Source organism: Tyto alba, unplaced genomic scaffold (genome assembly GCF_018691265.1).
Source record: "Tyto alba isolate M040663 unplaced genomic scaffold, T.alba_DEE_v4.0 Super-Scaffold_9, whole genome shotgun sequence".
NCBI classification, from domain to species: Eukaryota; Metazoa; Chordata; class Aves; order Strigiformes; family Tytonidae; genus Tyto; species Tyto alba.
Genome location: NW_024881330.1, coordinates 3021826 through 3048148, shown reverse-complemented (window position 1 = coordinate 3048148; position 26323 = coordinate 3021826). Strand labels below are relative to the sequence as shown.

General features: G+C 44.9%; 1 protein-coding gene across 9 annotated transcripts in view; it reads left to right on the top strand.

The window, feature by feature from the left end:
- Positions 1–26323, top strand: part of ADGRB1 (adhesion G protein-coupled receptor B1) — a 280012-nt gene that overhangs the window by 127140 nt on the left and 126549 nt on the right. For 6 of the 9 annotated variants that reach the window (XM_042785909.1, XM_042785907.1, XM_042785906.1 and 3 more), the window contains 9 exons: positions 1585–1692; positions 7540–7704; positions 9363–9527; positions 12940–13113; positions 15529–15693; positions 19526–19627; positions 21123–21229; positions 21993–22187; positions 23234–23302. In XM_042785909.1, coding sequence (XP_042641843.1) covers positions 1585–1692; positions 7540–7704; positions 9363–9527; positions 12940–13113; positions 15529–15693; positions 19526–19627; positions 21123–21229; positions 21993–22187; positions 23234–23302 — 1250 coding nt within the window. The remainder of the gene's footprint in view (positions 1–1584; positions 1693–7539; positions 7705–9362; positions 9528–12939; positions 13114–15528; positions 15694–19525; positions 19628–21122; positions 21230–21992; positions 22188–23233; positions 23303–26323) is intronic. The other 3 variants (XM_042785908.1, XM_042785904.1, XM_042785910.1) reach the window with 2 other exon arrangements.

Genomic DNA, 26323 nt, shown 5'->3' with positions numbered 1-26323 from the left:
TATGCAGATAACAGTCCTGCTACTGTAGTCCTGATGTCCGGCTATTAGTGCCTTTCCCTTGATGACTGCAGGCAGGTGACTGCCCCATCCCATCCCCTCCAGCCAGCAGCCTGGAACCAGTTGGTGCTGGGAAAGTTTTGAAGAGTCGGCGCGATCTGTTCCTAAATTCCTTAAGTCTTGATTTCAGGCAGCAGTAATTAGAAATAATATAATTTCACAAACTAAATGGGCCTCTTCCATGAACCAAGATGCTGAATATAAAGTCTGGCTCCCTGTAGGGAATCTCTGAATCATTCCTCTCCCTCCTCTGCTTTCCCTTTTTGGATGGCAATAAAGACTTCTGCCACCACACTAAAGCTTCATTAACCTTTATTAATTTTCTCAGGGTTCTGGGATCAAATTTGTCACCATTTCATCTTTTGGCAATTTGTACTTCTTGAAAAGATGTCTGACTGTTTTACCTCCTTGGGGAAAAAGATCCTCTGTCTGATACTTGCTGTTTGGAAACAAATTGGTTGCCAGATCACAGATTACTTGGGCTCAGCTCTTCTCTCTGTTATTCTGCGTGACTCTGGTGGAGTCAGTTGAGCTCTCCTGATTTACAGCAGGCAGTTCTGGTGGGTGGGATTTGGTTGCTATTGCTTGGTTGTGTCTCTATTTACTAGGGAGGGCAAGTGTCAGGGTTGCAACATGCCTAATAACACGGAGAACGGAAATTTTAGTTTCCCCTGTAACAAATTCAGGGCTGATCCACATGGCATATAAATGTGAAGCTGGAAGAAATGTGGGTTTGGAAGGAACACTGGTGCTAGCTGTCAGTCAGGAGTCAAATGCTTTTACTTTACAGTGGATCCATTATTTACTTCCCGATCTCAGCACCATGGTCTTCAGTGGGAGATTTTCAATTAGGACGCTAGAGTCAGGAGCTTTGCTCTTTCACCTGAGTTGGAAAAGTGCCCAGACAAAACTCTGTTGGTACATAAATCACTTTGTTGATACCAGAACTTCATCCCTCCTTGTTGCTGGTGGTAGGGTAGAGTCTGTGAAGGAGACATCCTTTTGAGCTATCCCTTTCCTTTTCACCTGTCCTCACCGGCCTGCTCCACTCAGCATTTTCTGGTTACTCTACAGAGCATTGCTAAGTAGGTGTTGGTTGCAAGGCAGTGTTTTCCATCAGAAAATACTGCCAGTCATCACCACATATCTCAAAATACTGCTAGGGACGGTGGGATTCATTGTCAGCACATTTTAAAAAGTTAAATCCTCCACAAGTACAGCAAAGAGTACAGACACCTAAGAAAATCATTACAATTGATTAAAGACCAGACATAAGGGATCATATGCATGGTCCCAAGTCTCACTGAGAAACAAGGGGTTGAACTGCCAGCCAGTCTGAGTCTTGCAGGCTGGCTTGGTGATAAAGTCTTGGGGACTGCTGGTGGCCAGGGGTGCTGGGGTTGGAAAGCAGGTGGTTGTGTCAACCAAACATTGCAGGTCGCTGTTGTTTATACGTGTAACCTTTGTAGTGAAAGATCTTGCAGAGTGAACCAAGGTGTATTTACATGACCCATTACCTTGCCATAGCCAATGGACGCTATAATTCCAGAAGCCAATCGCTGAGGTCCACAGATAACAGAAAGCGAGAGGACACTGACGAACTGCAGCACTACGGGTACCCTGCACCTCAAATAGGTAAGCTCTGACCTACCACAACAGCCTCTGGAGCTGACACACTGCCTGGTCACTGCAATTCCTGGCTGGGCTGGGCTGACTCCATTGACACGCTTTGCTGTTTCAATGACCCAGCTAACCAACTCTTTTCCCCTCAGGTTAGTGTGGGATTATCCAACAAGTCACACACTGAGAAAATGGTCATCACTTAGTTTTTTACCATCCCATTACCTTATAGGGTTTTGTGTTGTTGCCATTAGCCAGAGAAGCCAAAAAGGGTTAGACACAAAGCCCTAACAAGACTATGCATCTCACAAACTGCTTCTCATCACCCTGCCTACTTCTTAGTCACTGCTTTGTCTGAACTATCTAAACAGCCATGGTTCATTAAGCCAAAGCTGACCTTACTGTGATACAACCTCTTTCCTGATGTCCATGTCATGTCTTCTCATTGACTGTAGGAGGAGGTGTGCAGGGCTTGATGGGGAGAGAGCAGGACTGCTTTCCTCTGTCACTGGGTTTTTGATGTTCTGCACGGAGTTGTATCTGGTGGGTTTTGCAGCCCGACCTCCCACCCTTCTGCAACAGAAGGGAAATGATATGTAGTAATATCAGAGAGTGTGATCTGGGAAGATGGGCATGAATTGGACCTAGAACTACGCCAGGTGAAATCTGGAGACTTTTTGTGTTGTCCCTTCACAGCTGGCTTTTGTGGCAGGAGCTCAACACATCTTGGGTCTTGGGCAAAGCAAGGCGTGCTGAACCTGACTACAGGTTAAAATCTTTCTCCAGTGACTTTACAAATATTTTGTGCTCTAAAAAAGATTCAGACAGGTGATTTGAAAAGCCAGAGATGTGAAATAGATTATAAGGGAGTGTGGGTGATATTCTAGTGTAAATTAGCTGTGCTCCATCCAACCCATCGAGACTTTGCCAGTGTGCAGCAGTGAATAGTGTCAGGAAGCTGTGTGGTGTGGAGGCTCTGGGGGTGACTGGGAAATGGCTGGGGTTGTGGATTTCAACACAAGGTAGGGGATGGTCTGAATGTCCTTACTACCCTGCACTGAATCTGTTCCCTCCAGTGGGAGCAGCTTTGCTGCCTGCAGGATCAGTGGTGGCTGGAAAAAACTGAAGGAGAGGGAGGGCATTTGCACTGCTAATTTGCTGAGTTCAATCCCTCAGTCACACATGTCTAAATGTGGAGGAAGAGAAGGCACTCCAAGGCAGGTCTTCTGATGTCCCCTGTTGTTCCTACTCTGCGTGGTCCCAGGTGCTTCCCCAGTGCTTTTTCCCCAGCCATCAGGTTTATAGCTTGGCACTTCTTCCTGCTCTGCAGCTGGATGCTGCCTCTGGGCTCAGTGACATCTCTATTGACTCCCTGTCATCCTAGCCACTGCTGTAGCATGGCTGACTTGGGCTGTGGTATCCCTGAGTGCAGCATGGGCTTGGAGATGTGCATTGGCCTGTTGCAAGCTTGCCACATTCCTGTCGCTATCCCAGGAGCAGCAACTGCAGCCAAGCTGTTCAAAGAAATCAGGATGGAGGAGATGTAAAGATGAGGCAGAGGGTACAGTCCAGGAAGGAATTTAAATGGTGTCTGTAGCTGGGATTGCCAAAGCAAAGCCCACATCTTCCCTGGTAATTAACACAGTTTGTAAGGGATAAGCCATTTCACATCCAGTCAAGACCTGGAAAAATGTGACATACAAAAAATAACTCATGCCAGCTATAAGGACTAGGGATGAGGGGATAGACCTGCACAGCTGAAGATCAGTATTTTCTCCTGCAAGAACCTCTGCAACCCTGGTGTCCAGGTCCTGTTGGCCCTGAGGCTCTGGCACAGTTGTGCTCTCAGCTGTGGTGCCGCTGGCTGCCCACGTGTCTCTCTCAGCGATAGCACAAGAGTGAGATCCAGCCCAGCAGGTCCCTGGCATGGGCCCTCCTGGCTCAGCCCACAGACTGCTTCCAGGAGGTCTTTGCCAGCAGCAGGATGCGAGCGAAGAAGCGGCTGCATGTGGCGAGATGTCAGGTCGACCAATGACGCCAAAAAATAAAGGGATCCTGGTGGAGGGATGGCAGCGATGTGCCACTCCATTAGTGCCGAGGGAGAAAGTGTCATGGGGAATCTGCAGGCACTGATGGGGACTCCGCAGCCAGCTGAGCTCTCTGTAAGGCCAGCTTAATTACTCTTAGGGTTGGACAGGCTCTGGAAAGGATCCTGCATTGCAGTGTTACATCCCCATGGAGTGATGCCCAGTGTGTCTCCTTCTGAAGTACCTGCTGGGCCCTCTCCAGCTGCAGGAGAGGTTCTGCAACTGGCTCTGTGGGAGCAGCAAGCTCTGCAAAGGGCCATCTTCCCACCTGAAGTGGGGTCCTCATCCCTGCAAACTCCTTTGGGACACTCCTGTTAATCCCCAAGGTAACCTGGAGCATCACAGGACTAATCAAAGGTCAATCCTGCAGAGATATCTGTCTACAGACACTAGTTATGGTGGAGGGCAGTGCATGGACCCTTGTCCTCTGGGGGTGAAAATCAATTTGGTGGAGTGCATCTCCGGCAGGTCTAATTATAAGACAGTGCTGAGCTGTAGTAGGGGGCTTTCAAACCCAATAAGCATGGTAGGCTTATTGCCCTTATATTAAAAACCAGAGCCAGGATCCACTTCTGGGGTAAATAATTGGAAAATATTGCATCCAGTAATTTGTATTTGCTGCAGTCTGACCCACAAGGGTGCAGAAATTCTTATCACCCATAGTTTTGGCAATGGGCAATATTTTGCTCTTCTTGGGGCAATATTTTGCTTTTCTTGGATGGAGAATGAGAGAGCCTGTCCTGATGCCTGAGAGGGTCTAAAACTGCGTCTCTCATGGTTTGAAAATCAATAGAATTTCTGCAAGGTTTAAGACCAGACTGGAAATAGAGCCCAAGTAGACTGAGATAAATTGCTCAGTTAAAAATTACACCAAACCCAAAGGAGTAACCAGCACTTGGAAAACAAACTACAGTATGGGTTTAAAAGCCGGCATTGGTGCAATGTGAGAGATGATAATTGAGGACATTTACCTCTAATCATAGATATTTCTACTGTGAGAGGGCAAAGGACAAAAATAATAGAGAGGAGGAAAGAGGCAGAAGAGGTGGAATTTGGTTCAAAGATGTCATTCATTCACCTAGTGACACAGCAACTCTTGTCTGAATATGGAGAGTTCAAAACCACAGCCAGGTGTGAGTGGGGAGGTGGTGGGATGGCAGGCTCTCCAAGCCATGAGTTGCTGATGGAAGAGAGCAGTGTATCTCTGCAAGTCTCTCAGAAAGACTTTTGGGCACAAATTGGCAGCATTTAACTACTAAAAAATGCCAGCTTCCTGCCACTGAGGAACTTGATGATGGTGGGAGCAGTACTGGGGAGGTTGCTGAAGGTCGGTGAAGGGCATTTTCTGAGCAATGTAAAGGCATTGTCTGTTCTTGCAGCATCCAATGATAGGTAGCAGGAATGGTTGGGATTTGTGGGCCAAAGAGGGATCTCCTGGAGTCTGGGCCACGCTGCATGGCAAGTGCTGAAATGATGGTACCAGAAAGGTAACTTGCAGGTGGTAAATTCAAAGAATCACAGGACTGTCTGTCTGACAGAAACAGTCGAGTTCCTTATTGGTAAGGCAGCAGAATGGAATTGCAGATCTCTCTATATCAGCAGGTCTAATACTTGAGAAACAGGGTATGGGAGCAATGGTTTCTTGAAGTCACGAGGCCTCAAAACACACACTGTATCTTACACATCCTAGAGAAAGACCAGTGGTCCATAACATTTACCTAACTGGAACCAGGTGGGTAGATTAATGAAACAAAATGCAAAAGCAAAACTAAACAGTATTGAGCAACTTTGGCTTAATGAACAGAAGCAGTTACATCTCATGATAATAATTATGATGGCATAGATAAGGTAGAGAAAGTCTCATCCTTACCTCCACCTCTTTCTAAGTCCAGCCAGTAAATGAAGGAACGAAAGCCTGTCCATTATACATCAAGGACAGGTCTTCCTCTACACTTTCTCCCTTCAACAGGCCAGTGCACATTGATTCACCAGCCTCCAATTAGTGGGCATATTTTTAACTACCAACTGCCTAAATGACTGGAGACATTCAAAGTAAATGTGCTGAAGATCATGACACAACAAATAACAGAGATAACTACCAAAAATCCTAATGACCAGGCTGCTGAGAGCCACAAACACTTGAAATCCTGTATAAAATTTCATTGCACATGGAAAACTCCCCTTAAGACACTACTAAATAAATATACCACCTGGAGGAAGAAGTCAGATATGCACAGCTTTAGGCAATATTGGGCAGTTTGGTGGTGTCCAACCCTTACAGTCCCCATCAGAGGTCCAGTACTGACATGGGCTTTCACACAGCTGGTTTATAACCATCACTGCCCTACAAGCAGTCTGAGATCTCAAGCTGTAGCATCCCACTGCTCAAATCTCTTTCATGCTCCATGTTGCAGTTGGTCAGTTTAATACAGGATCTGCTGTCCACCTTTCTTTGGGAATGGGGTGGTGGTGTGGGAAAACATATCCAAGTGCTGGGTGCAGCTCAGGTTGTTCCATGTTGTACAACCCCTGAAGTCATGCTTAGCCGCTGCACCCAGCGCCGTGATCCTTCTGATAACATCCATACTTTGCCAGGTACCTCTGGTTAGGATGTGACATGGTGCAGTCTGATGCTCTGAAGAACTTGTTACTAGAAGGGTTTGCCCCTCTATTATGCATCCTCGAAGATGTGCTGGTGTTTATTTGTGTCATATGCCTGTGTTCTATACATACCAAATGTTACTTTCTAGGTTTATCATGTGTAATTATGAGTAATCCATTAAAAATCTGAAAACCCAAACAATACAGAGCTTAAACAAAAGAAACAGAGCAAGTTTTTGTTTACATCTGCGGGAGAAAAGCATTTTCTCAAGGGTAGACTAATACCTATGAAAACTAATGGAAAAAAACCTCCTTTCCCTGCCCATGTCACACTTCTGGTGACTTATCTGTAGTCTGTAGCCTGGCTGAAACACTCCTGGCATGACTGTCTGTCTGCAGGGATATAAATGACAAAGGGAATATGTCTCATTGCTTTCCACTCCCGTTTCTTGTTCAATGGGATACTTCTAGTTGCCTTTCCAATACTGCTCTATCAGGTAAGCAGCTGATAGGGGTTTGTGTGATGCCCTGGAACAGTCAGCCTTGTTCTGTGTCACATACTCAAGGCAGATCTTCTCACTGGGTGAAGGAGATGACAAGAGAAATCTCTGTGGGATTACTTCAGCCAATGTCTTTCTCAGGCTTTGTCATCTTCTATTTTGTGGGCTCCTCCTCTGCCAATCTGCATCAGTAGGGGCTGTGAGAAGGCAAGGAAAGGAGTTGAATCCTTACAACTGCTCAGTTTATGGACACATTTACTATATCTGTCTAATCGCTGTTATTAATTAGTACTATCTCTGGGTAGAAGTTACATATCTCAGATCACATGGTTCTGCAGTGGCTAGATCCACCAGCTCGTCATCAGTGGTGGAGCCTGCCCTGCCCAGTGCCCTGATACTTCCACAGTGTCCTTCCCTTTTTTTTTTTTTTTTTTTTTTTTTTGTGTTCGTGTTACAGCTCTGTATAGTAAATCCCAAAAAACTTTTAGCCCATTGTCAACACTCACATTTTCTCACCAATCCCTTTGCGCCCTTCTTGTCACGCCGTGTGTGGGACACATTGCACAGCTTCACAGACCGCCAGCGAGTGATGAAGTGCAACCTGGAAAGCACTGCCCAGGAGATCCAGGTACCAAGGATGCCACATCCTCACCTTCTGCTCCAACCCCCAACAGGTGACCCCGCGGCAGAGGAGTGGTCCCCATGGAGTGTGTGTTCCACCACCTGCGGGGAGGGCTGGCAGACCAGGACGAGGTTCTGCGTGTCGTCTTCCTACAGCACTCAGTGCAGCGGCCCTCTCCGGGAGCAGAGACAGTGCAACAACTCTGCCGTGTGCCCAGGTGGGCTGAGCACTCCATGTATGCATGGGCAGGAGGGGGAGGGAGGTGCACTGTACAAAAGATTGACTGCTTGTGATATCTCCTCCGTGATATCTACTTCGAGAGAGATGGGTTTTGTTTCCTCTTCTTTCTCTTTTTACCCTACAGCCTCATACACCCTCACTAGACCGAGCACCATTAGATGGGCACTTGTTTTGCACGGCGTGGACAATTCCATGCTAATCTAAAGGCAATAAACACAGTACATCTGAAAGGCATGTGCCCTTCGGGGTGTTTCCAAGCATGGACAGACTGGGAAGGAGAAGCACCAGATGACACTTTCAGATGCCAACACTAGGCATACCATTGAAAATCAGCATGAAAAACTCAGGCTGCTGGTGTATTTATGAATTGAGCCAGCCACCATCTCTGTTTTCATACTCCTTCCTCCATGGTTTTGATGAAAAAAAAGTACAGTCTGAGGAGCCTGGACATTATTTTGAAGAGTTATGCTATTAAACCAGTTGTGTTACTCATGACTCCCGATCGGCAACATCATTGTTCAAAACCAGTTTTACAATGGTGAAACCACCAAGCTTTTCTTCCATGCTCCTTCCTGCATTTACTCCTCTAGTTATCTTTTATCATGCAAGATGCCTGGTGACAATTGCAAAATATTAGGTTTTATACCCTTTTCTGATATTGATAGATCAGTCACTGTTAGCAACGGATGAAGGACTGGAAAAGTACCTGTTTTTTTTTGTTTGTTGTTGTTTTTTTTTGTTTGTTTGCTTGTTTTTTTTGTTATGTTTTGTTTTGCTGTTTGTTTGGTTGGGTTTTTTTTGGTTTTTTTGTTTGTTTGTTTGTTTTGTTTGTTTGTTTGTTTTTTTCCTGAAGCATTATTGATTTTGTGCTAGCTTCTCTGGTAAAGCTGGAAAGGATTTAGTCCCTTAAGAGAGATCAGTATTTTCTTGTAACATTTGGCCTCTAGAGATTACAGTCACTAACCTTCCATAATTAACCTGGCCAGATTAGATTAGATTAGATTGGAGAAGATTAGATTAATATAGATTAGAAGGTTTTAGATATCTAATTCCAGGAGTTACCAGTGGTGGTCTGAGTACTACTGGAGCATGCTGCCCAACACATTTTATTCTTCCAAGTCTCCTTAGCTTTGTCCCTGTGATGTCATTGATGTATCATAGTAATTAGTAACCAGACTACAGCTTTTCTAAGAACTTGAAAATACTGTAGCTTTTGACGATTCAATGAGAAAAGGTGTTGAGGGAGGGAAATAAGAGTAAGAAGTGACAAAATGATGGTTATGCTGCTTTCCAAAGGGTGGTGGGGTTTTTGGTCCTTGGTAGTGAATTTCATGGTTTGCTCAAAAAATGACCTTTTATCTTGGCTCAAAAATCTGAAAAATTAGGGTCAATTAAAAGTGCATTGTGATTTATTTCAAATAGACTGGAAAGTAACAGACACTTGGTGTCGATATCACAACAGAAAATTACATGATGTTCCTCTTGCACATTTTGGGTTGGTTTGTTCCTGGCCTTCCCACACTCACTTCTCACATGCTGCTCATTCTGGGTGGGAAGATGCTGTGCTCTGTGGGCTCACTCACTTCTTCAGACCTCCTTTGGAAAAGAAATGTACTTCTTCTGCTTTGATTGCAGTGCATGGCACCTGGGACGAGTGGTCTCCATGGAGCTTGTGCTCTTCCACATGTGGGAGAGGGTACAGGGATCGGACCCGCACATGCAAGCCTCCGCAATTTGGTGGGAACCCCTGCGAGGGCCCAGAGAAGCAAACAAAGTTCTGCAACATTGCGCTTTGCCCAGGTAAGGCAGTTAGAGATTCGAGACCTTCCCTCCGGCAGGTCTCCCCCTCTCCAACAGTGCCCACCCATGGCTCATCAAGGGGGTTTATAGCTGCCTCAGCTGAATCAGCACACAGTCTGCACTGCCCCCAAAATCATCCTCTATAAGGAAAGGACACATTGGAGGAGCAACCTAGAGGTGCTTTCTGGTGTTATTCAGCTAAGCATCGCCTTAGGTTCGGATTTGTAATGCGTAATAACTTTCAGAGGACACATTATATGGGATGGATCTGGATTGGCTCAGCTGTCACTATTATTTCCAAGACCATCTTAAGATTCTTACCAGTTATCTCCAGTGAATCATTTAAAGTTACTTTGCCTGACTGGGTTTGTTATTGTGCTGGAATTAATTAATAGTTTTAATTGCTAGTAATATATATGCATTAATTCACTATATATTCAAGTTTTTCTGTATCGGATCCTGCTTGGGGTGGTGAGACGGACTAAGAGACGCCTGAGAACCTTCCATGACATATTTTAACACTTTTAAGTACATTTTCCCTACCCCTAGATTTGACTTCCAAATGCCCTTCCCCAAGTTTTCTTTGGAACACCAGAAAGAAACCTCAAGATGAAATGACTTTTAACACTGGAAATCCACTAGAGCTCCCAAGGCTTCTTTCCCTTGAACCAGACAGGCTCTGGGTTTACCACCGAGTCCCCATTAATTTAACTTAGGGCATCCTGGTGAACATGATCTTAACATGTGGGTGCTCCCCAATACTTCCCCCCACTCCACGGTCTTCCAGAGTAATGTGAACTGACATTTTTCTAGTTTAATGAGAATCATTATGAGACATTATTATGTCCCTGGAGGAGGAGAGGGATTGTGGGAGTGACAAGGAATTTGTGAAAACATTTGTGAGAAGCCTCCTGGCATTTCCCACACAGTTTTTACCCCCAAAACTATCCTCGGATTTCTGGCTGTGGTCCAGAAGACTCTAATCAGAATAAGAACATCCCAGACACCACATTGACTCTGTCATAAAAAGACAAATTGAAGAAGTCAGACCTGGCATTGCTTGGGCAATAAAGCGTACCCTGAGTTAACACTGATCCATAATTAATTTAAATACAAATAAATATGTGGATACACTGCGGCGAATGAAACAGTGGTGGAAAAGACAAGCGGCTCAACTGCAAGACTTCAGCTCTAATTAATGCCACAAAAGCAATCAGTGGCTTTGCAGTGCCAAATGAGTGCGGTGTTGGGGGAATCACTGAAGCACAACAATGGGCGTTGCTCAGCGCTTGACACACCAGACACTCGTATCGCTTATTACCATCCCGCTCTGAGGATTTAGTACTACAGCTGATAAAAACACTCTGCTGCAGGGAAGACAGAGCTTTTGTTCCTCCGGAGCAGTAGATATCCCAGGCTGAGCCCCGATTCCTTTAGAGAGAGAGGGAAAGGGGAAGACAATTCCAGTCTCTGCATAGACTACGCCAGCCAGACTCCAGTGAGTATTTTTGATAGACTCATGCTGCAGCGTGACAATGGCACCAAGCAGTCTTTGCTGTGGGTGTGATTCACAGCCCTCAGCATCTTGCCCAAGAAACATCTTTACACCAGTGGGGAGCTGCAGCATAGCCATCCCCATGTCTCCATTTTTTTAAAACACCTTTGAAGTTACAGTCTATGAATAAATAATCTCTCAAAGGGAATTACCTGTTCCCTCTCCCCCACTGAATGAGCAGTTTATGGGTGTGGGGCTCTTTTATTTGCCCACCTCCAAATGCTCACACTTGTGGGAAGCTGCCAATCACCTCTGCCAGAGCAGCTGGTAGGGCTTTGGTAAATTCAACTTTTTTGGTAAATGCAGCTTTTTCTGCAAGTGTAACATTTACTTTGGTAAAAGAAATCTCACTTTTTTATAGGAGAATGCTAAGGAGGGTCAGAAATAGAAACTAGCAGACACTACCTTCAGTGAGAAAAGCCACGTTAATTTATACCTGGTAGGAGCTACGTTGTGAGGTTTTGGATCACTTCCAGAGAGGAATCACCTGCCAGTCACCACTTCTTTCATTTCCCCTCTTTGGGATTGATAGGCACTGACATGATGCCTTGAATTTATGCACGATGAAAATATCAAGCTTGGATTGCTAAAAACAAGCACCTTTTGGAAGTACCTTTATGCCTGCCTGATTTTTCACACCTTCCAATCTCACATGATCCCCTCTGAGTTAACAGTTGCTCGTTTGGATGTTTTTGACTTTTTCTTACATGCTTGCAAACAGAAAGCTGCTCAACCTGCAGTGGGGATTATTCAGGGCTGTTGGAGTCCTTGAAGATTACACAGGGGACCAAGCTGCATGTACTTTTCTTGGACTGACAAACAAAGCCGAAGAAAATGAGCTGCAATCCACAGCAATGTGATTTGAGCCAGAATTCAGATTTTTCAGGGATGCAGGTTGTTTTTCTGAGTGAGAGCTATCAGCTAATGAGAGCTAAACAGAGCATGATGACCACTGCTAATGAGAAAAAAGTGCTCCAGGAATAGCAGACTGGGTGATGGATCTGTTGATCAGGGACCAATTAAGGTGTAACTGCTACACTTGGGAATGCCTCACACTACCACGCTAATAAGATGTATTCATGTTTCTCTCCAACCCCATCCCTACGATAACCTGTCTTGTCCCTCCCTGCTCTATTTAATTATCAAAGACACTGCTGTGTAGAGACATATCAAGCCTGTCAGCATTAATTCAGCCGTGAGAGAAGTACATTGACCACACAAGCACATTCTTCTCGTGGTCTTCTGTTAGGGCACACCTTTGCTCTGAGCGTTTCCATCTAGGAGTGTGAATTCCTGTGACTAATACTGTGATTCAAGTGTCTGCATGTGTTTTAATGGCAAACAGAGCTTTTGGGTGCTTGAGAAAGTTCTTTTCCTCCAGACTCATGCGTTGCTTTGGTGAAAAATTGGTTTCCTCAAAAAGTGCTGATTACCCAAGATGGGGAATGTCATGCTAATGTATTGATTCCTTCAAAATTTTCAGTGAAAACATGATCCATGTTCTCTACTTGATGTTGTGTTGTGATATTTTTTTTTTTTTTTACTTTTATGTTGGAATGTGCAATATCAATAATTCCAACTTTTATGGTATTATATACAGACATAAAAATTGAAATGATATGGCACTCACATCCTGCTGGGCCGTAACATACCAGTTAGAGGTTGCAGAGGGTCCCAAAAAATTGCCATTTCCACAGTTGTCTGAATGTTTTCTTGATGATCTTTGCTCTCTCTCACATTCTGTGGCTCTGGTTTGTCCTCCCCTGCCTTGTTTCCCCGTAGGCAAAGGCCAGAGACTCTTGCACATGCCTCCTAGTGGGAGCGATTTTCACATTCAGTTTTGTTATCTTTCTTTGGGACACTCAGTGGACGGCAACTGGAATGAGTGGTCGAGCTGGAGCTCCTGCTCTGCCTCCTGCTCCAACGGCACCCAGCAGCGGACCAGGGAGTGCAATGGACCCTCCTACGGGGGAGCAGAATGCCAGGGACACTGGGTGGAAACCAGAGGCTGCTTCCTACGCCAATGCCCAGGTCAGTGACCAATGACTTTTTCTTTCTCTTGGGCCATCTTTCTCTGCAGTCCCGGGCAGGCTTTTGTAAAATTTTTTCTTTGGAAGAATAGTTGCACGGTTTTCATCAGTAATGCAGTAATAAGGAGGTTGTGGATGATACTAACAGATCACGCCAGCCAAAACCCATAGCTGGCAAATGCTCCAGGAGATCCAGAGAGGTGAGTGATAACCCACAGGGAATGTGTCTTTCTAACCTTAGATATCAGTTTTCAGCATGTGCTTAAAAACCGTAAACAAAATACCAGTGAAACTCTTTCCTTGTCTCCACAATGCTTCAACTTTTCTCCTCCTTCTTTTTTTTTTTTTTTTTTTTTTTTTATTCCTCTTGTTCCAATTTACCACTCCTAGTTATAGTTGAAGCAAAGAGGGAGGCAACCTCCATTGTATCACAGCTTTGAACCTTGTCTGTGATGAGGACTGGCTCAATGAAACCTTGATTCATGCCTACCCAAGGCTTGTCACTTACTGTACTCATCTAGCTGTGTCTTAAAATAATGATAATAACAATAACATAAATAATAGTAACAATAATAATGATAACAATAATTCCTGCTGCCCCAGCTATTGTAGCCAGTACCTTACATTCAGAATAATCACCTTGTCTTCTTACCATGGACCAGAAGAGCCATTTCATGCAGGAGAAGCAATGAAAATTGAAGCAGATATCAGAGCACACCCAACACTAGAAATCTGCATTTCTCAGACTGACATCAGCACTACAGAAGTTGCAGGTGCAGTTTGCTCCTTTTTTTGCAGAAGTCTTGAGGGAGGCCATTGCAAATGGAGTAATTGGGTTAGCAGGTGTGGAAAATACTCTGACCTGGAAAGAAAGCTTGAACAACTAGAAGCCTTCAAGATTTATCAGCAACTAATTTTTCTTGCTCTTTTGGCCCATTCCCTGCCTCTCCCTGGGTGCTCCATTCCTGTTAGACCATGGGACTGAGAAGGAGTGAACCTCTGAGATGGAGAGGGTCTTTCTTCCCTTTCCAAGAGAACAGGGATGTCCAGAAACATCTCAGATTTTCGAGGCACTTCTCATAACTTTCTCAGGTGAGCAAGTATTTTTCTATCAGTCTGCAAGCATAGAAGCCAGTAGATCTTCCTCAGGGAATTTTGTTTCCTCAAGAAATCCCTATCATTTCTGGTAGCATCACCATCTGCCGCAGAGCATAAGCAGTATTTAAGACAGGTATTGGACTTTCCTACATGGTCTCTAGTGAGTTTTGGTGTTTAGGTATCTCACTCCTTTGGAACTCATCGAGATCTTCCAAGAAGACAAAAAGGACCTCACCTGATTTCAGACACACTTGTCCCACTGATTTCAGAGTTAGCTGTCAGAGCAGTGTTGGTCATGTGTTTGACTGCATACCATGTCACCAAAGAAAGCGCCAGAAGTTGGTGCTATCCCTCTTCTTTGATAATCTTCGTCTACTCCTTGGAGAAGAAGAAAGACATCCCCCGCCCTCCCCAAAGGAATTATTCAACCCAAGATGATGTGTTAACTCCTAATTAAAACCCAAATAGTAATCAGCAGACTTAGGTCCTTGCTCTAGTTCTGTCACTGAGTTGTTGTTTCTCATCTGTGATGTAGCAAATGAGAATGTTTCCCTACCTTCCAGGCTTGTTGTGAGGGCCAATTAACATTTTTATAGTGCTTTGATAAATGCCATTGTTAATGTAAAAGAAGTAGCATTTTGATAAAAGCCATTGCTACTGTAAAAGAAGTATTATTTACCACTGAATCTGTAAAGATGTTCAGAGAAGATATAGGGGAATGAAACAATGTCCCAAATCTCTTTCCAAGGAACACGAAACAACAGTGCACTGAAAATGGCTGGAGGGAGATTTGTTTGGTGTTTCTTCATGGTTTCTCGCCCAACGGCTCTGCTGGTCTCTCTGCATCCCTGAGCCAGACCTTCTCGGGGAAGGTCTATTTTCACACATACATTGTACATCCCAGCTGAACTGAAGCTATGGACTTTGGCTGGCAGATGTGGCTGCCAGGCAGGTTGAATCCCTGCCCCTCTATCACGCATCCTCAGAGATGGGCTGGTGTATATTTGTGCCATATGCCTGTGCACTCTACACACCAAATGTCACGTTCTAGTCTGTTTTTGCAGAGGGCTGGGGATACTGAGGAGAAACACGAGAACACCGTTCAACCATTAAAGGGCTGCTGCAATGGGAAAGAGCACACACTGGTTTCATGTCTGTTGAGGATCAGACAAAGATCCAAGGCAGGAGACGTCCTTTCCCACCGAGCCATGCTCTACTCATGCTATGTTCCAGTGCTTACCTTGGGACCTTGTCTCCTCCTGTTGCGGGTCATATTTGGGACATGACAGGCTGTTTTTGTCTTCTTTTTTGTTTCCAGTGGATGGGAAGTGGCAGGCCTGGGGAGTGTGGGGCAGCTGCACCACCACGTGTGGGGGTGGGACTCAGAGACGTGACCGTGTGTGCTATGGACCCTTCTTCGGTGGAGAGACTTGCCAGGGACCCAAGGAAGAGTATAAGCAGTGCAACGACAGAAAGTGTCCTGGTAAGTATCCCATGGGGGTGCAGGGGGGGTGTGTGTTTGGATTTTGGAAAGAGCTTCCACATCCTGTGTCAGAGAGCTGAATGCAACAAGGAGTTGTGATCTAGTTGGACCCTGCCCATAACCTGGACACAAGATGTGCCAAGGGCTTGATTTAATTGTTGCAGAAGCCAGAGTAACCATGCTGATTTCAGTAAATATTTGGTAAGTCCCACCAGTTTGGCCTTGATGTTTTTCATCTTTTCATTGCCATAGGGTCAAAAGAGGAAAAGACACGCTGTTTGATAGCAAAAACTGATATCAGTCTCAAGTCCATGAAGTAATTGAGTGCTGAGGATGCTGCAGTAGTTTCCCACCCTTTACCTAGCCTCTGGGAGATCTGTACAACACTGACAATTTTTAAAAAGACAAATGTCAAAGCTTTACTCAATCTCACTCTCCTCTAGCTATAGCCATGGGAGCAGCATCCATTTGAGGGTGCAAAAGCCAGAAGGGAGGGATTGTGAGCTATAGAACAGGGGAAAAACTGGGGATTAATGTGAAAAATAAGCAGGAGTGAATTCTTACAAGTGTGAATGTTTCTGTCTGTCTCTCACACAGTATACAGATGCCAGAAAAAAAAAAAAAAAGCATGTGGACCATTTTTATTTTCTTTCTCAGTCTCAGCTGAAGTGCCTGGTGAAATAGCTGGTGGGGAATCAATGGCCTATGTGATGTTGGCAGTCAGATTGCATCGATTGTAACAGGCCCTGATTTTTGACCCAAAGGGTAATTAATTGCCAGAGCAGCTCAGTGAGCGACAGAAGAGATTTTCATGGCAGTATCCTTCCTGGTGGTCCTAGTGAAAAGGGGTGTCTCCCTAAAAGACAGGCTGAAGCTCAGCACAGAGGGAGCAGTTTTGGTGCAGATGTTTCTGGGGGCGGATCTGCCGTGTTGAGGACAGCTGACCCTCAGACTCCCTTACAAACTGCTAAAGACAAAGATGAAAGCCAGAGCACTTCAGCATGGAAGTTTCAGCCCATTTAGCTCGAAGATAACAGAAAAAGAGGCTGTGTAACAGCATATTCACTCTTTCCAGCTACACTCTAATAAAAGACATCACCTCTCCTTACAAGCTGTGCCTCTCAATTAGCAGTGGCGTGTGAAAATCTCTTCTAACTCAACCACAAAGCTTTCCCTCACCATAGAAAATCTTAGCACCGGGTTGTCTGGTGGTGTCTACAGAGCGATGCAGATTTAGTTCAGCTTCAGTGTGTGCCAGCTGGGGCCCTGGCAGAACAAGCCCAATCTTTTCTTCTCTTTCTGCAGGGGCTGATGCCTGCGCAGTGCTCAAAAGAAAAAGGCATGTCTCAGGGACTGAGCCCTGCTAGGGTTCAAAACCAGGAGGGTCTCAGTGCAGTTGTTAATTTGCAAGGGAAGGAGAAGGTGGGGAATCATCAGAGGCTAAAAATAAACCCGCTCAATTTGTTCTCGAGAAAGTATCAAATGCCAGCATGATTTGATTTGAACAGAAGAATTGAGCTTAATTGGGTTAGTTATTAAAATCTCCCAGTGCAAATAGGTTACTCTAGTAGAAAGGATTTTGTTACAAAGAAACATCAAAAAAGAAAAAAAAAATAAGAAAAAAAAAGAGGATGAACTTATTCTCTCCTGGCCTGGGAATTGCTTCTACATTCACTGGCAAGACAATGCCAATCTGTATTTCTAAGGATCATCTCTGATCCACAGCATCCCTCAGCGGTCCCCAGGGAGACTGCAGGGGTGATAAGGCCAGGAAGGTTTGACAGGTCAGAGGAGGAGAAAGGGGAAGTCAGATGTGAACACACTCCCTCTCTGGTTCTTGATGTGGTCTGTTTTGTGGCTGAGGGTGCTAAAAGCTTCCCACCCCCATCCCCCAAACCCTCCTTTGAAACACAGCTTGATGCAGAGAATCTGTGACCGTGGTCAAGGTGCTGGCCCAGGAGGCAGAAATTTTGCATTCAGCTCCCTGCTCTGTGACAGGCTCTCTGGGTGACCATGTGCCGGTCACAGTTGAGTGATTTAATCTCTCTGTCCTATGTCAACAGGTTGGAAGTGAAACTGCCTCTTTTCTATCCATGTTCTGGCTTATCTGCAGAAGTCATAAGCTGTTGGCACAGGGACTAGTTCTCCATATGTTCAGAGCACAGCAGGGGTCCGGCTTGTCCTCTGGGATTTCATTACAATAGCAATTACTCAAAAGGGAATTTTAAAACAGGGGAAGGAGCATCTGTTGCCAAGCAGAGAGTAACTTGTTCATTACCAGTGTCTACTGGGGAGGAATCTGTCTCTGAATTGCAGCTGGGGCTGGAGCCACACAGCCTTGGAGCTTGACTCCAGGAACACTGATGTGTAGGCAGCATGCTGGGTCTCGTATGAGTCCTTCAAAGAAGCAGGACTTGACATGCCCATAATCTTAGGTTTGAGCCTTCCCCACAGCCAGATTGATGTTCTGGGTAGTTCCAGAGCAGCAGTGGGTTATGACCATCATTAGGTATTTGCACCGTGATGAAGGTCCTGAAATGGTCTATGTAAGCATGTCCATTGCACGGTCTCTTGAAGAAGGAAGCCTTCAGGGTCATCGCTCCCTTGGGAGCAACATGAAAACTCAAGGCCTCTCTCTTTTTTTTTTTTTTTTTTTTTTTTTTTTTTTTTTTTTTTTTATGGCAGATCAACATTTTCCCTACAACCTTGGCATGTCTCTTCTACTGGCACCACTGGACCCTGGTATGGGCAACACTTTCCTGCATGGGAAGGAAGCTCAGCAGGCAACTGCCAGGCTCCGCAGCTGGTTGGCTTTGGCTTTGTGGCTGCCTTTCCTGACCAGTTGCAGGCATGCTCTCAGCTTCCTTTTTATTGACAGTTTTACATGCACAATAAATAAAAGCTGTAATCAAAAAACATTAAATCAAGTTTTTTCTCCTCCCCAACCTCAGGAGTGATAAATAGCTTTCACACCATCCTCATGGCTCCCTCCGTTTTACGTGCTGTAAGTAATGAGTTTCTCAGCACAAAGCTCTCCTGCGGTGACTGTTTTTTCCCAGGTCCCACTGACTATGGGGCCAGATCAGCTCCACCCACAGACAGAAGCATCTGAAAACCTCCTTCCAAAGAGCTTTTTCTGTGATGCCTCAAAACACATTTCTGCAGTCTCCTGGACCCTGCAGCAGTGTTTGGAAATGAGCTGCTGATGCAGATCCAGCCTGTTGGTGTTCATATCTTCTCCCCATGTTATTGCATATGATGGGAGCAGACAGAAGGCCTGAATGAAGTCCACCCAAGGGATATCTCCATCTTGTTTTTTCATCTACTTGTTCTTTCCTTCATTCTTACTCCAACTTATTTCTGCTGGAGCCTCATTTTAGACACAACCAACCCTGGAGGTTGTGACCCTGAAGGATGAAAATAATAGTCTGGAGCCATGGAGTTCACCTACAAAAGGTGGACATCTGCCCATTAAACAAGAAAATAAAATTCTTTAGTAGGGTGTATCAAGAACAGCTTTCTTGCAAAGACCTGCCACAAGGCAAGGCAAGCATGTTAGTGGAAGTTCCCAGGTTGTTACATGCATATTAGTGAGCTAATCCTCGGGATGGATGGATGCCCAGTTTTCAGACAGGCAGAGCAAATTCCGGAGAGGTTAAGTGGCTTTGTCAGGGGTCATGCACCAAGCAGCTGCAGAGTTGGGAGTTCACTTCCAGGCTCACACCACACTGCTTTTCCCTCCAAACCAAGATCCCCTGTTTCCTCTTTCCATTCCCTTTTCCATGTCCCTCCTGAGGAGGCTTTACCCAATGGAGTCTTTCCTTCCTTGCAGAGCCCCACGAAATTTGTGACGAGGAAAGTCTTGCCTCTGTGGTTTGGAAAGAGACGCCCGCTGGGGATGCTGCAGCTGTCCGGTGTCCTCGTAATGCCACTGGTAAGGATGACTGCATGCCTTGGCCAGGGAGCTGGCCCATCCTCAAGGTATCCTTCGTCTTTTGACTCATACATGAGAAGAACCTGGTTGTGGGAGGACTTCCACAAAAGGACTTCCTTCCTTTCCCTCCGAGCTAAACTAACTCTGTCTGGGTTTTTGTGGTCCTTCGCTGTTTAACAACTTGGTTCATGCTGGAGAATCTGAGGTGATCTCCCATCCACCTACTGCCTAGTCTTGGGACAGATTTGCAATTAAGGATTGCTGTGATATGTTTTCCCCATTATCTACAAATAGCTCTACAGAAGCATTCAGGGCTTTATTAGAATACTCTAGACTTGGGTGTTATATTTCTATCCACTGCCCATAAAAGCTAGTACCTGAAAGGAGGAAATCTGAATTGCATTACACGTACGTGCTTTCCTCTCCTCTTAGAAACCATAGAATCTCTTCAAACATATCTTCAGGTGCTCTAGTGGACAGTCTGATCATGGTGGTGTGAAGTGCCAAGATCTGAGTACCCAAGTGTTATCTATTGTGTCCATGGCCTCGTGTTCCCCAAGGAGTGGAAAGCAGTGCAGAGAAAGCTCTAGGAGACATGCTGGTGGTGGAGCTTGTCCTTAGCTGGACATTCCTCACTCCCAGGCAGGAACAGAAATGAGGGCAACAGTGTCAATAATGAATAGAAAGGTTTTATTTTGTTTGAGTGAGGTTGTCGGATACAGACAAACCCTGCAGCACTCTGACTCACACAGTCTGGGATAGTCAGTGTCAACCCAAATACTAGCCTAGAAGAAGGGCTGTATCCATGGAAAGGTCACTGACTCATTCAGCAGTAGCAGTGGGATGTGGACCCAGCAAAGCCTGCCCCTCAGAGACTCTCCAAATGGCAACGTAATGGCTCAGGCAAGGTGATCCCTCTCCCCTTCCTCCTTGCTGATATGTCTGTTCCTCTGTGTCGCAAAGGTGTGTGATTTCCACTGCAAAACTCACTGTAGACTGAAGCTGAGAGGGGCCTGGGGGAGAACTGCAAGCAGCTTTCAAAGTTTTTCAGTTGATCCAAAGATAGTTCTGATGGGTATTTATTCTCCTTGAGACTGTGCAGGCAGCACAAGTCACTGTGGCTGGTTTAGTAGCCAGTACCAGACCATGCCACCTGGGGAGGCTCATGGGGCTTCCTGAGCTTGTGGGACTTCTGCCCTCTGCGGTAGAAGAAACCTTCTTTCACCTTGATTAGCTATGTCCGATTTGTTAGGTTTTGTTTTCATTCCAATTTCCTTTTGCTGGCCTGCACCTCAATAAGAAAATGCGGGAGAAGAAAATAAAAATAATCTCTCCTAGATGCTTGCACGTGTTTTTCAGGCATCTGCAGATGTCCCTGCTGTGCTTACAGGTGTGCCTACATGGATGCACTGACCACTTCTGGGTGACCTTCATGAAGGTGCTTGGCTTTTCATCCTGCTGTCCTCATTTCCGTATTTGTTTCTTTCTCTTCCAGGGCTGATCCTTCGAAGATGCATTTTAGATGAAGAAGGAATAGCTTATTGGGAGCCTCCAACATACATCAAGTGTGTTTCTATTGATTACAGGAACATACAGATGATGGTAAGGCAGACTGACTTCTCATCTCAGCAGGTTTGAGATTCCCCCAAATGCCTTTTACACTGCTATAGTTACAAAGAAAGAAGGAAAGCAGCATTTCCATGTGAAATGGAGGTGTTAGCTCTGCCCTGCTTTTCTCTTACTATTTTTGTCTGCTTAACTTGTGATGCATGGGAACTCCATGGACAAGGGATGGTTCCTTACTGCATATTTTAATATCTAGCTTGGCAGAATCCAGGTCCTACCAGGTCTCTCATATCATATTATCAGTGAGAACTGATGTGACTATATCAGTTTTAAATAAGCCATTTCTCTTTTGTTAGTCTTAAATTCACTGTTGTGATGAATTTCTGATGATCTCTTATGGCTTGCTATAAATTGGCATTGTCTTTATGAGAACTGTCCTCTCCTGTTCAGAACAAGCTAAAGTCTCTCCTACAGTTGTTCCAAATTAGTTATAAGAAAACAAGGTCTTGGGGCAAAAATCTTCTCTTAGCTGGCCTAGGATTATGAACAGAACAATGTCTGTGTAGTAAAATAACACCTTCTGAACCTACACAGAACATTTGCTTTGTGGGCATATAGAAACTTTCACTTCTGTTCTCCTACCATTTTAAAAATATCACAGGCTCTCAGGCCAGCAAAAAAAATGTCATATTCTGAATTACAAGGAAGGACAAAAACCTTCCCCCGGCAATCCCTTCACTGAGCTCATTAACCGGACTTTGACTGTCCCTAAAGTGTTTGTCATGTTTCTGTTTCTCAGACCAGGGAACATCTTTCCAAAGCTCAGCGTGGGTTGATGGGAGATGGTCTGTCAGAAGTGCTCCAAAACCTCGTGGAAATCTCCCAGGATGGGACCAGCTACAGTGGAGACTTGCTGTCCACCATCGACGTACTCAGGAACATGACAGAGATCTTCCGTAGGGCTTATCATAGCCCAACCTCTGGTGACGTGCAGGTGAGCTGAGATGCATACCCTGGAGACCAAGTCTAGGTTACCAGTGTGTGTGTGCATGCACAGGGCTCAAGATTTGATTACGTCCTTTGTAGCTGATATAATGCTGATGATAAGCCAGAGTATTTTCTGCCCAAGTGAAGTGTATTTGTGTGTTAACAAACTCCTTTCAGAGTGGTTTCCCTGGATTATAAAGTAAGAACTTGAAAACCAAAGTCACTCTGAACTATTTCAACCTGATAGCACTTTTCTGTGGAATCTAATTGTTATGAGAACACTATTTGGAAGGGATTTCAGTCTAATAACTAGAAGTAAGATGATCCTGTGGTATCGGGTAGCTGGATGTTGACGTGGGAGAATGTCTTGATAGCTTCTCATCCCAGGGCTTTACTTTCAGCTGTTGTATGCAGAGTGGCTACAAGATATACTCTTGGGACAGGTCATCACCACATGACTTGAAACATTAAACTGATCCTACAGGATCTGCAATGGGTGGTAAAACTAGAGAAAAAAATCAATGGTCTTGAAATATCTTCTCTCCCTCCTTCTCATGGTGCGCTGCAAAGTTACCACCGTGCATAACACCCTCTTGATCCATCACTGCTTCTCTTGCCTGGTCATAGAGTAAAGAGGATCATAAGGTTTTCCTATGCTGGAAAGAACAAATAGTAGAAAATGGGATAGGAAGGTTTTTATATAAAGCAAGATCATCTGTTTTTAAACAGTTTCTGACAGATATCTGCCTAATCTGTTCTTAAAAAACTTCATTAATGGATGCAAGACAAATTCACAGTCCAACACCTTATCAGATACAGTAGTTGAAGTGAAGGCCTTGGGAAAAAGGCCTTACTACAACCTGTTTTGCCATTAACATCCATGGTGGGTCAAAGCCTGTGAAATGCTGTGGGACCCTTTTGGAATGGGGCCATGAAAATCCTCTTGGAGCATGGCTGATTCTCACGTGTTTCTCATGCATCACTGTGTCCTTCCTATCCTGGGATACGTTTGGCTAACCACCTCTTTTTTCCTCTTTTGTCTCCCTTCTCCAGAACTTTGTCCAGATCATCAGCAATCTTTTATCGGAGGATAACCGGGAAAAATGGGAGGAAGCTCAGCTGGTATGAACCTTCAGCACCTTCCCTGAAACAAAACAGACTTTCAGCATAGGCTTAAACCATGTCAATGGAAATTTCCAAATGTCTACATGACCTGCTAGCTCTTCTTGCCCATGATGTGTTGTGTGCAACATACATCTGTTTCAGCCACAGATCACGAAATATCTCCATCCTCCAATGTTGTTCTTGGATAAATCCTTATCATCAGAGACACACAACTCAGACATAGTCAGCTGTGGTCAGCTTTGGAGTTGACTGCTAATCAGCCAATTCAAGCAATTGGTCACGCGGGTGAACTTAGTGCCAGGCTGAGTCATATTTGTGGAGTAACTCAGTAAGCCACAGGATTTCAGCTCTAAGCCAGAGTCTCTGTGTGAGTGAAAGACTGGTGGTGAATACCAAATTTTGGATAGCTCTCAGAGGTCAGGCTTGGTTTGGAGTTGATAACCCTGCTGGCTTGCTATAATTCCACTCTTTCTTCTTGCCAAGATAAAGAAATGGGATTACATGGGTTTGAGTTCTTGTCTAAAAAGATGCAAGAGAAGCAGGATTTTCATAGTTCAGAGCTGGGCTCTGCTCAGATGAGCTTCTGGTTCTGCTCAGCATAAACTGAGCAAGGTTTCAGTTATATTTTACTTTATGTCTCTCCTCTCAATGTTGGGGACCCTGCTGAATAATTCTGTAGCTAAACTATCATGTACTGGGGAAAGGTGTTGTTTGGTTTTCTATCTGTGCCTTATTTGGCTCTTGTCTATTCTGAACCAGCTGAACTCTCTGCTTTGGCCTGTGTCAGACCTATTCCTTGTCCCTTTGCCATTCCCTTGGCAAGTCCTTGGGCTGCTCGATGCTGTCATCTCACTGCAGCTTTTGGGAATTACATCAGAGTGAAATAGTTCTGCTCCAGAGCAGCAGCTCTAGTGGATGGGCCCATGATAAAGCTCATTCCTTCCACATCCATTCTTTAGTTTTGTACCTTGGAACACAGCTCATCTTGCAAAATAACCTCGACGAGGAATACAACTAAGCCTGTTTGAGAGATCATTCCCATGGAAGGTACCCAGAGGTATGTGTCAGAACATGGCAGCTCCTTTTTAACAACCTCTTGCTGCTGCAAAATGTCTCAGAGAGGTCTGGAAGTAACAAACAAGAAAAAGTCACACAGCTCAAAAAGAAAACTCAGAGTCCAGTTATATTCACAACAACCAGGGAAGTCCTCTGCTGGCACAATTGACATTCCAGAATGCGGGACAGGAACCTGAACACATTTCCTCCAACAGAAACTCCACCAGGAGCTGAATACTCTTGTGAACCTGTTCTCCTCTTTTCTCCATGAGATCTGGTGTTTCCCCATTGCATTTGGAAGAGGATGACATGGTCTGGCTCCAGGCAGGATGGAAGACCATCTGAACACTTTCCTGTGGAACTGGCTCCAGGTGGCCCTCCTTGAACAGGCAGGTTGGGCCAGATGAGCTCCGAGGTCCCTTCCAAAATCAACCATTCTGTGGTTCTGTGAATCTGTGACCAAATACTCATTTTCAAACCTACAGGTGCATGTACACTTTTCAGCACAGAGTAGAGGAGACTGCCAAGTTGTCATGACAACAGGGAAACCCTGTTTAAGCCCTTAAAAACAGCTGCAGCTTGCTGTCTGTGGCAATTCATTCCCAGTGGCTTTCCCTGTACAATCTGCTCTTTGCACCTGTAGATAGATACAGCCCAGCCTGCTGTCAGCATCACCGTAACCTACACGAGGAGTGGGACTATTGTGAGGAGGATGTTTGCCTGGCATGTATTTTAGTGGGAACCAAGATGACAGCCCAACACCATGACTTTAGGACACAGAAATCTTCATGAACTGGGTGACAGCAGAGCTTTCAGCAGTCTCTGTCATTCTCCCTCAAAACTGCTGGACCAAACTCATGCCCCATGTTTTGCAAGATCAACCAGTTCTTTTAAAACAAGTTCTTTGACTCCCAATTTGCTCACTAAAAGTAAACCCAACTTCATTGCAGTCTCACATCCCCAGTGCCCTTGTGCCCATCCCCAGGCAGAGATGTTGTTTAAGGAAAATAAAAACCCAAGCAACATAGAAAAGTATTCAGAGAAGGGCTATCACGTTTTTGTGGTTTTTTTTTTTTTTTTTTTTTTGAGGAGATTATGCTGGCTATTAAATGATAAAAGCCTGAAAGGCAATGGCCAGTGTAGCATGGAGTTAGTTTGACCTTGTGATTTCATTCTGTAATAGAACATAAAAGTTCCTATTAAAAATAGCTTCCTCACTTCTCCTCCTTATGTGTGCACCTGCTGTACTGGCAGGACTTTTTGATCTGAATCTGACACAGTTTTAGTCTTACCAAGCTTCCTTGGATAGACAGAGAGAGAGACACGCATGGCCACCCCTGTGCTCGTTGCCCTTACACTTGACAGCTCAGCCTTCCTTCTGCCTCCATCCCATCCTGCTGTCCTTCTTGTCCCCAGATGTCCCTTCAGCTCTGCTCAGCTGCCTCAAGAGGTCTGCATTATGGTGAGGAACCGAAAATGCTGTGAAAGTGGTGGAAAAATATAAGAAGAGATGCAAAAAGCTGAATTGCTTTTCTCGGGTCTCTCGTGGTATTCGATAAAACCCTGTAGGCAAATGTGCTTTGAGGAAAAGACAGGTAGACAGAACAGCTCATTTAAAGTGGATTATCTTCTATGAAATCTGTTACTGGAAAACTAGTTATTGTTGAACAGCCTTGTGTTAGCCTAGTAAGAATCAGGCAAAGAGGAGTTATTGCAAATATCTTTATCATTGAGGAAGCAACAGGAAAGAAATGAAGAGACAAAAAAGACAGCCTGGGCCCAGGAATAAACAACTTGGTTATCTGGAGAATGAGATCCTTCTAGCAAAACAGGAAAGCACAAAACCAGACAGTGATGTTTTTCTAGGTAGGATTATGTGATCTGGTGCCTGAGATTCAACATGAGACCATATAAGTCCTTTGGTGTGGATGCTTTCAGTGGGATGATAGCAAAATTAACTAT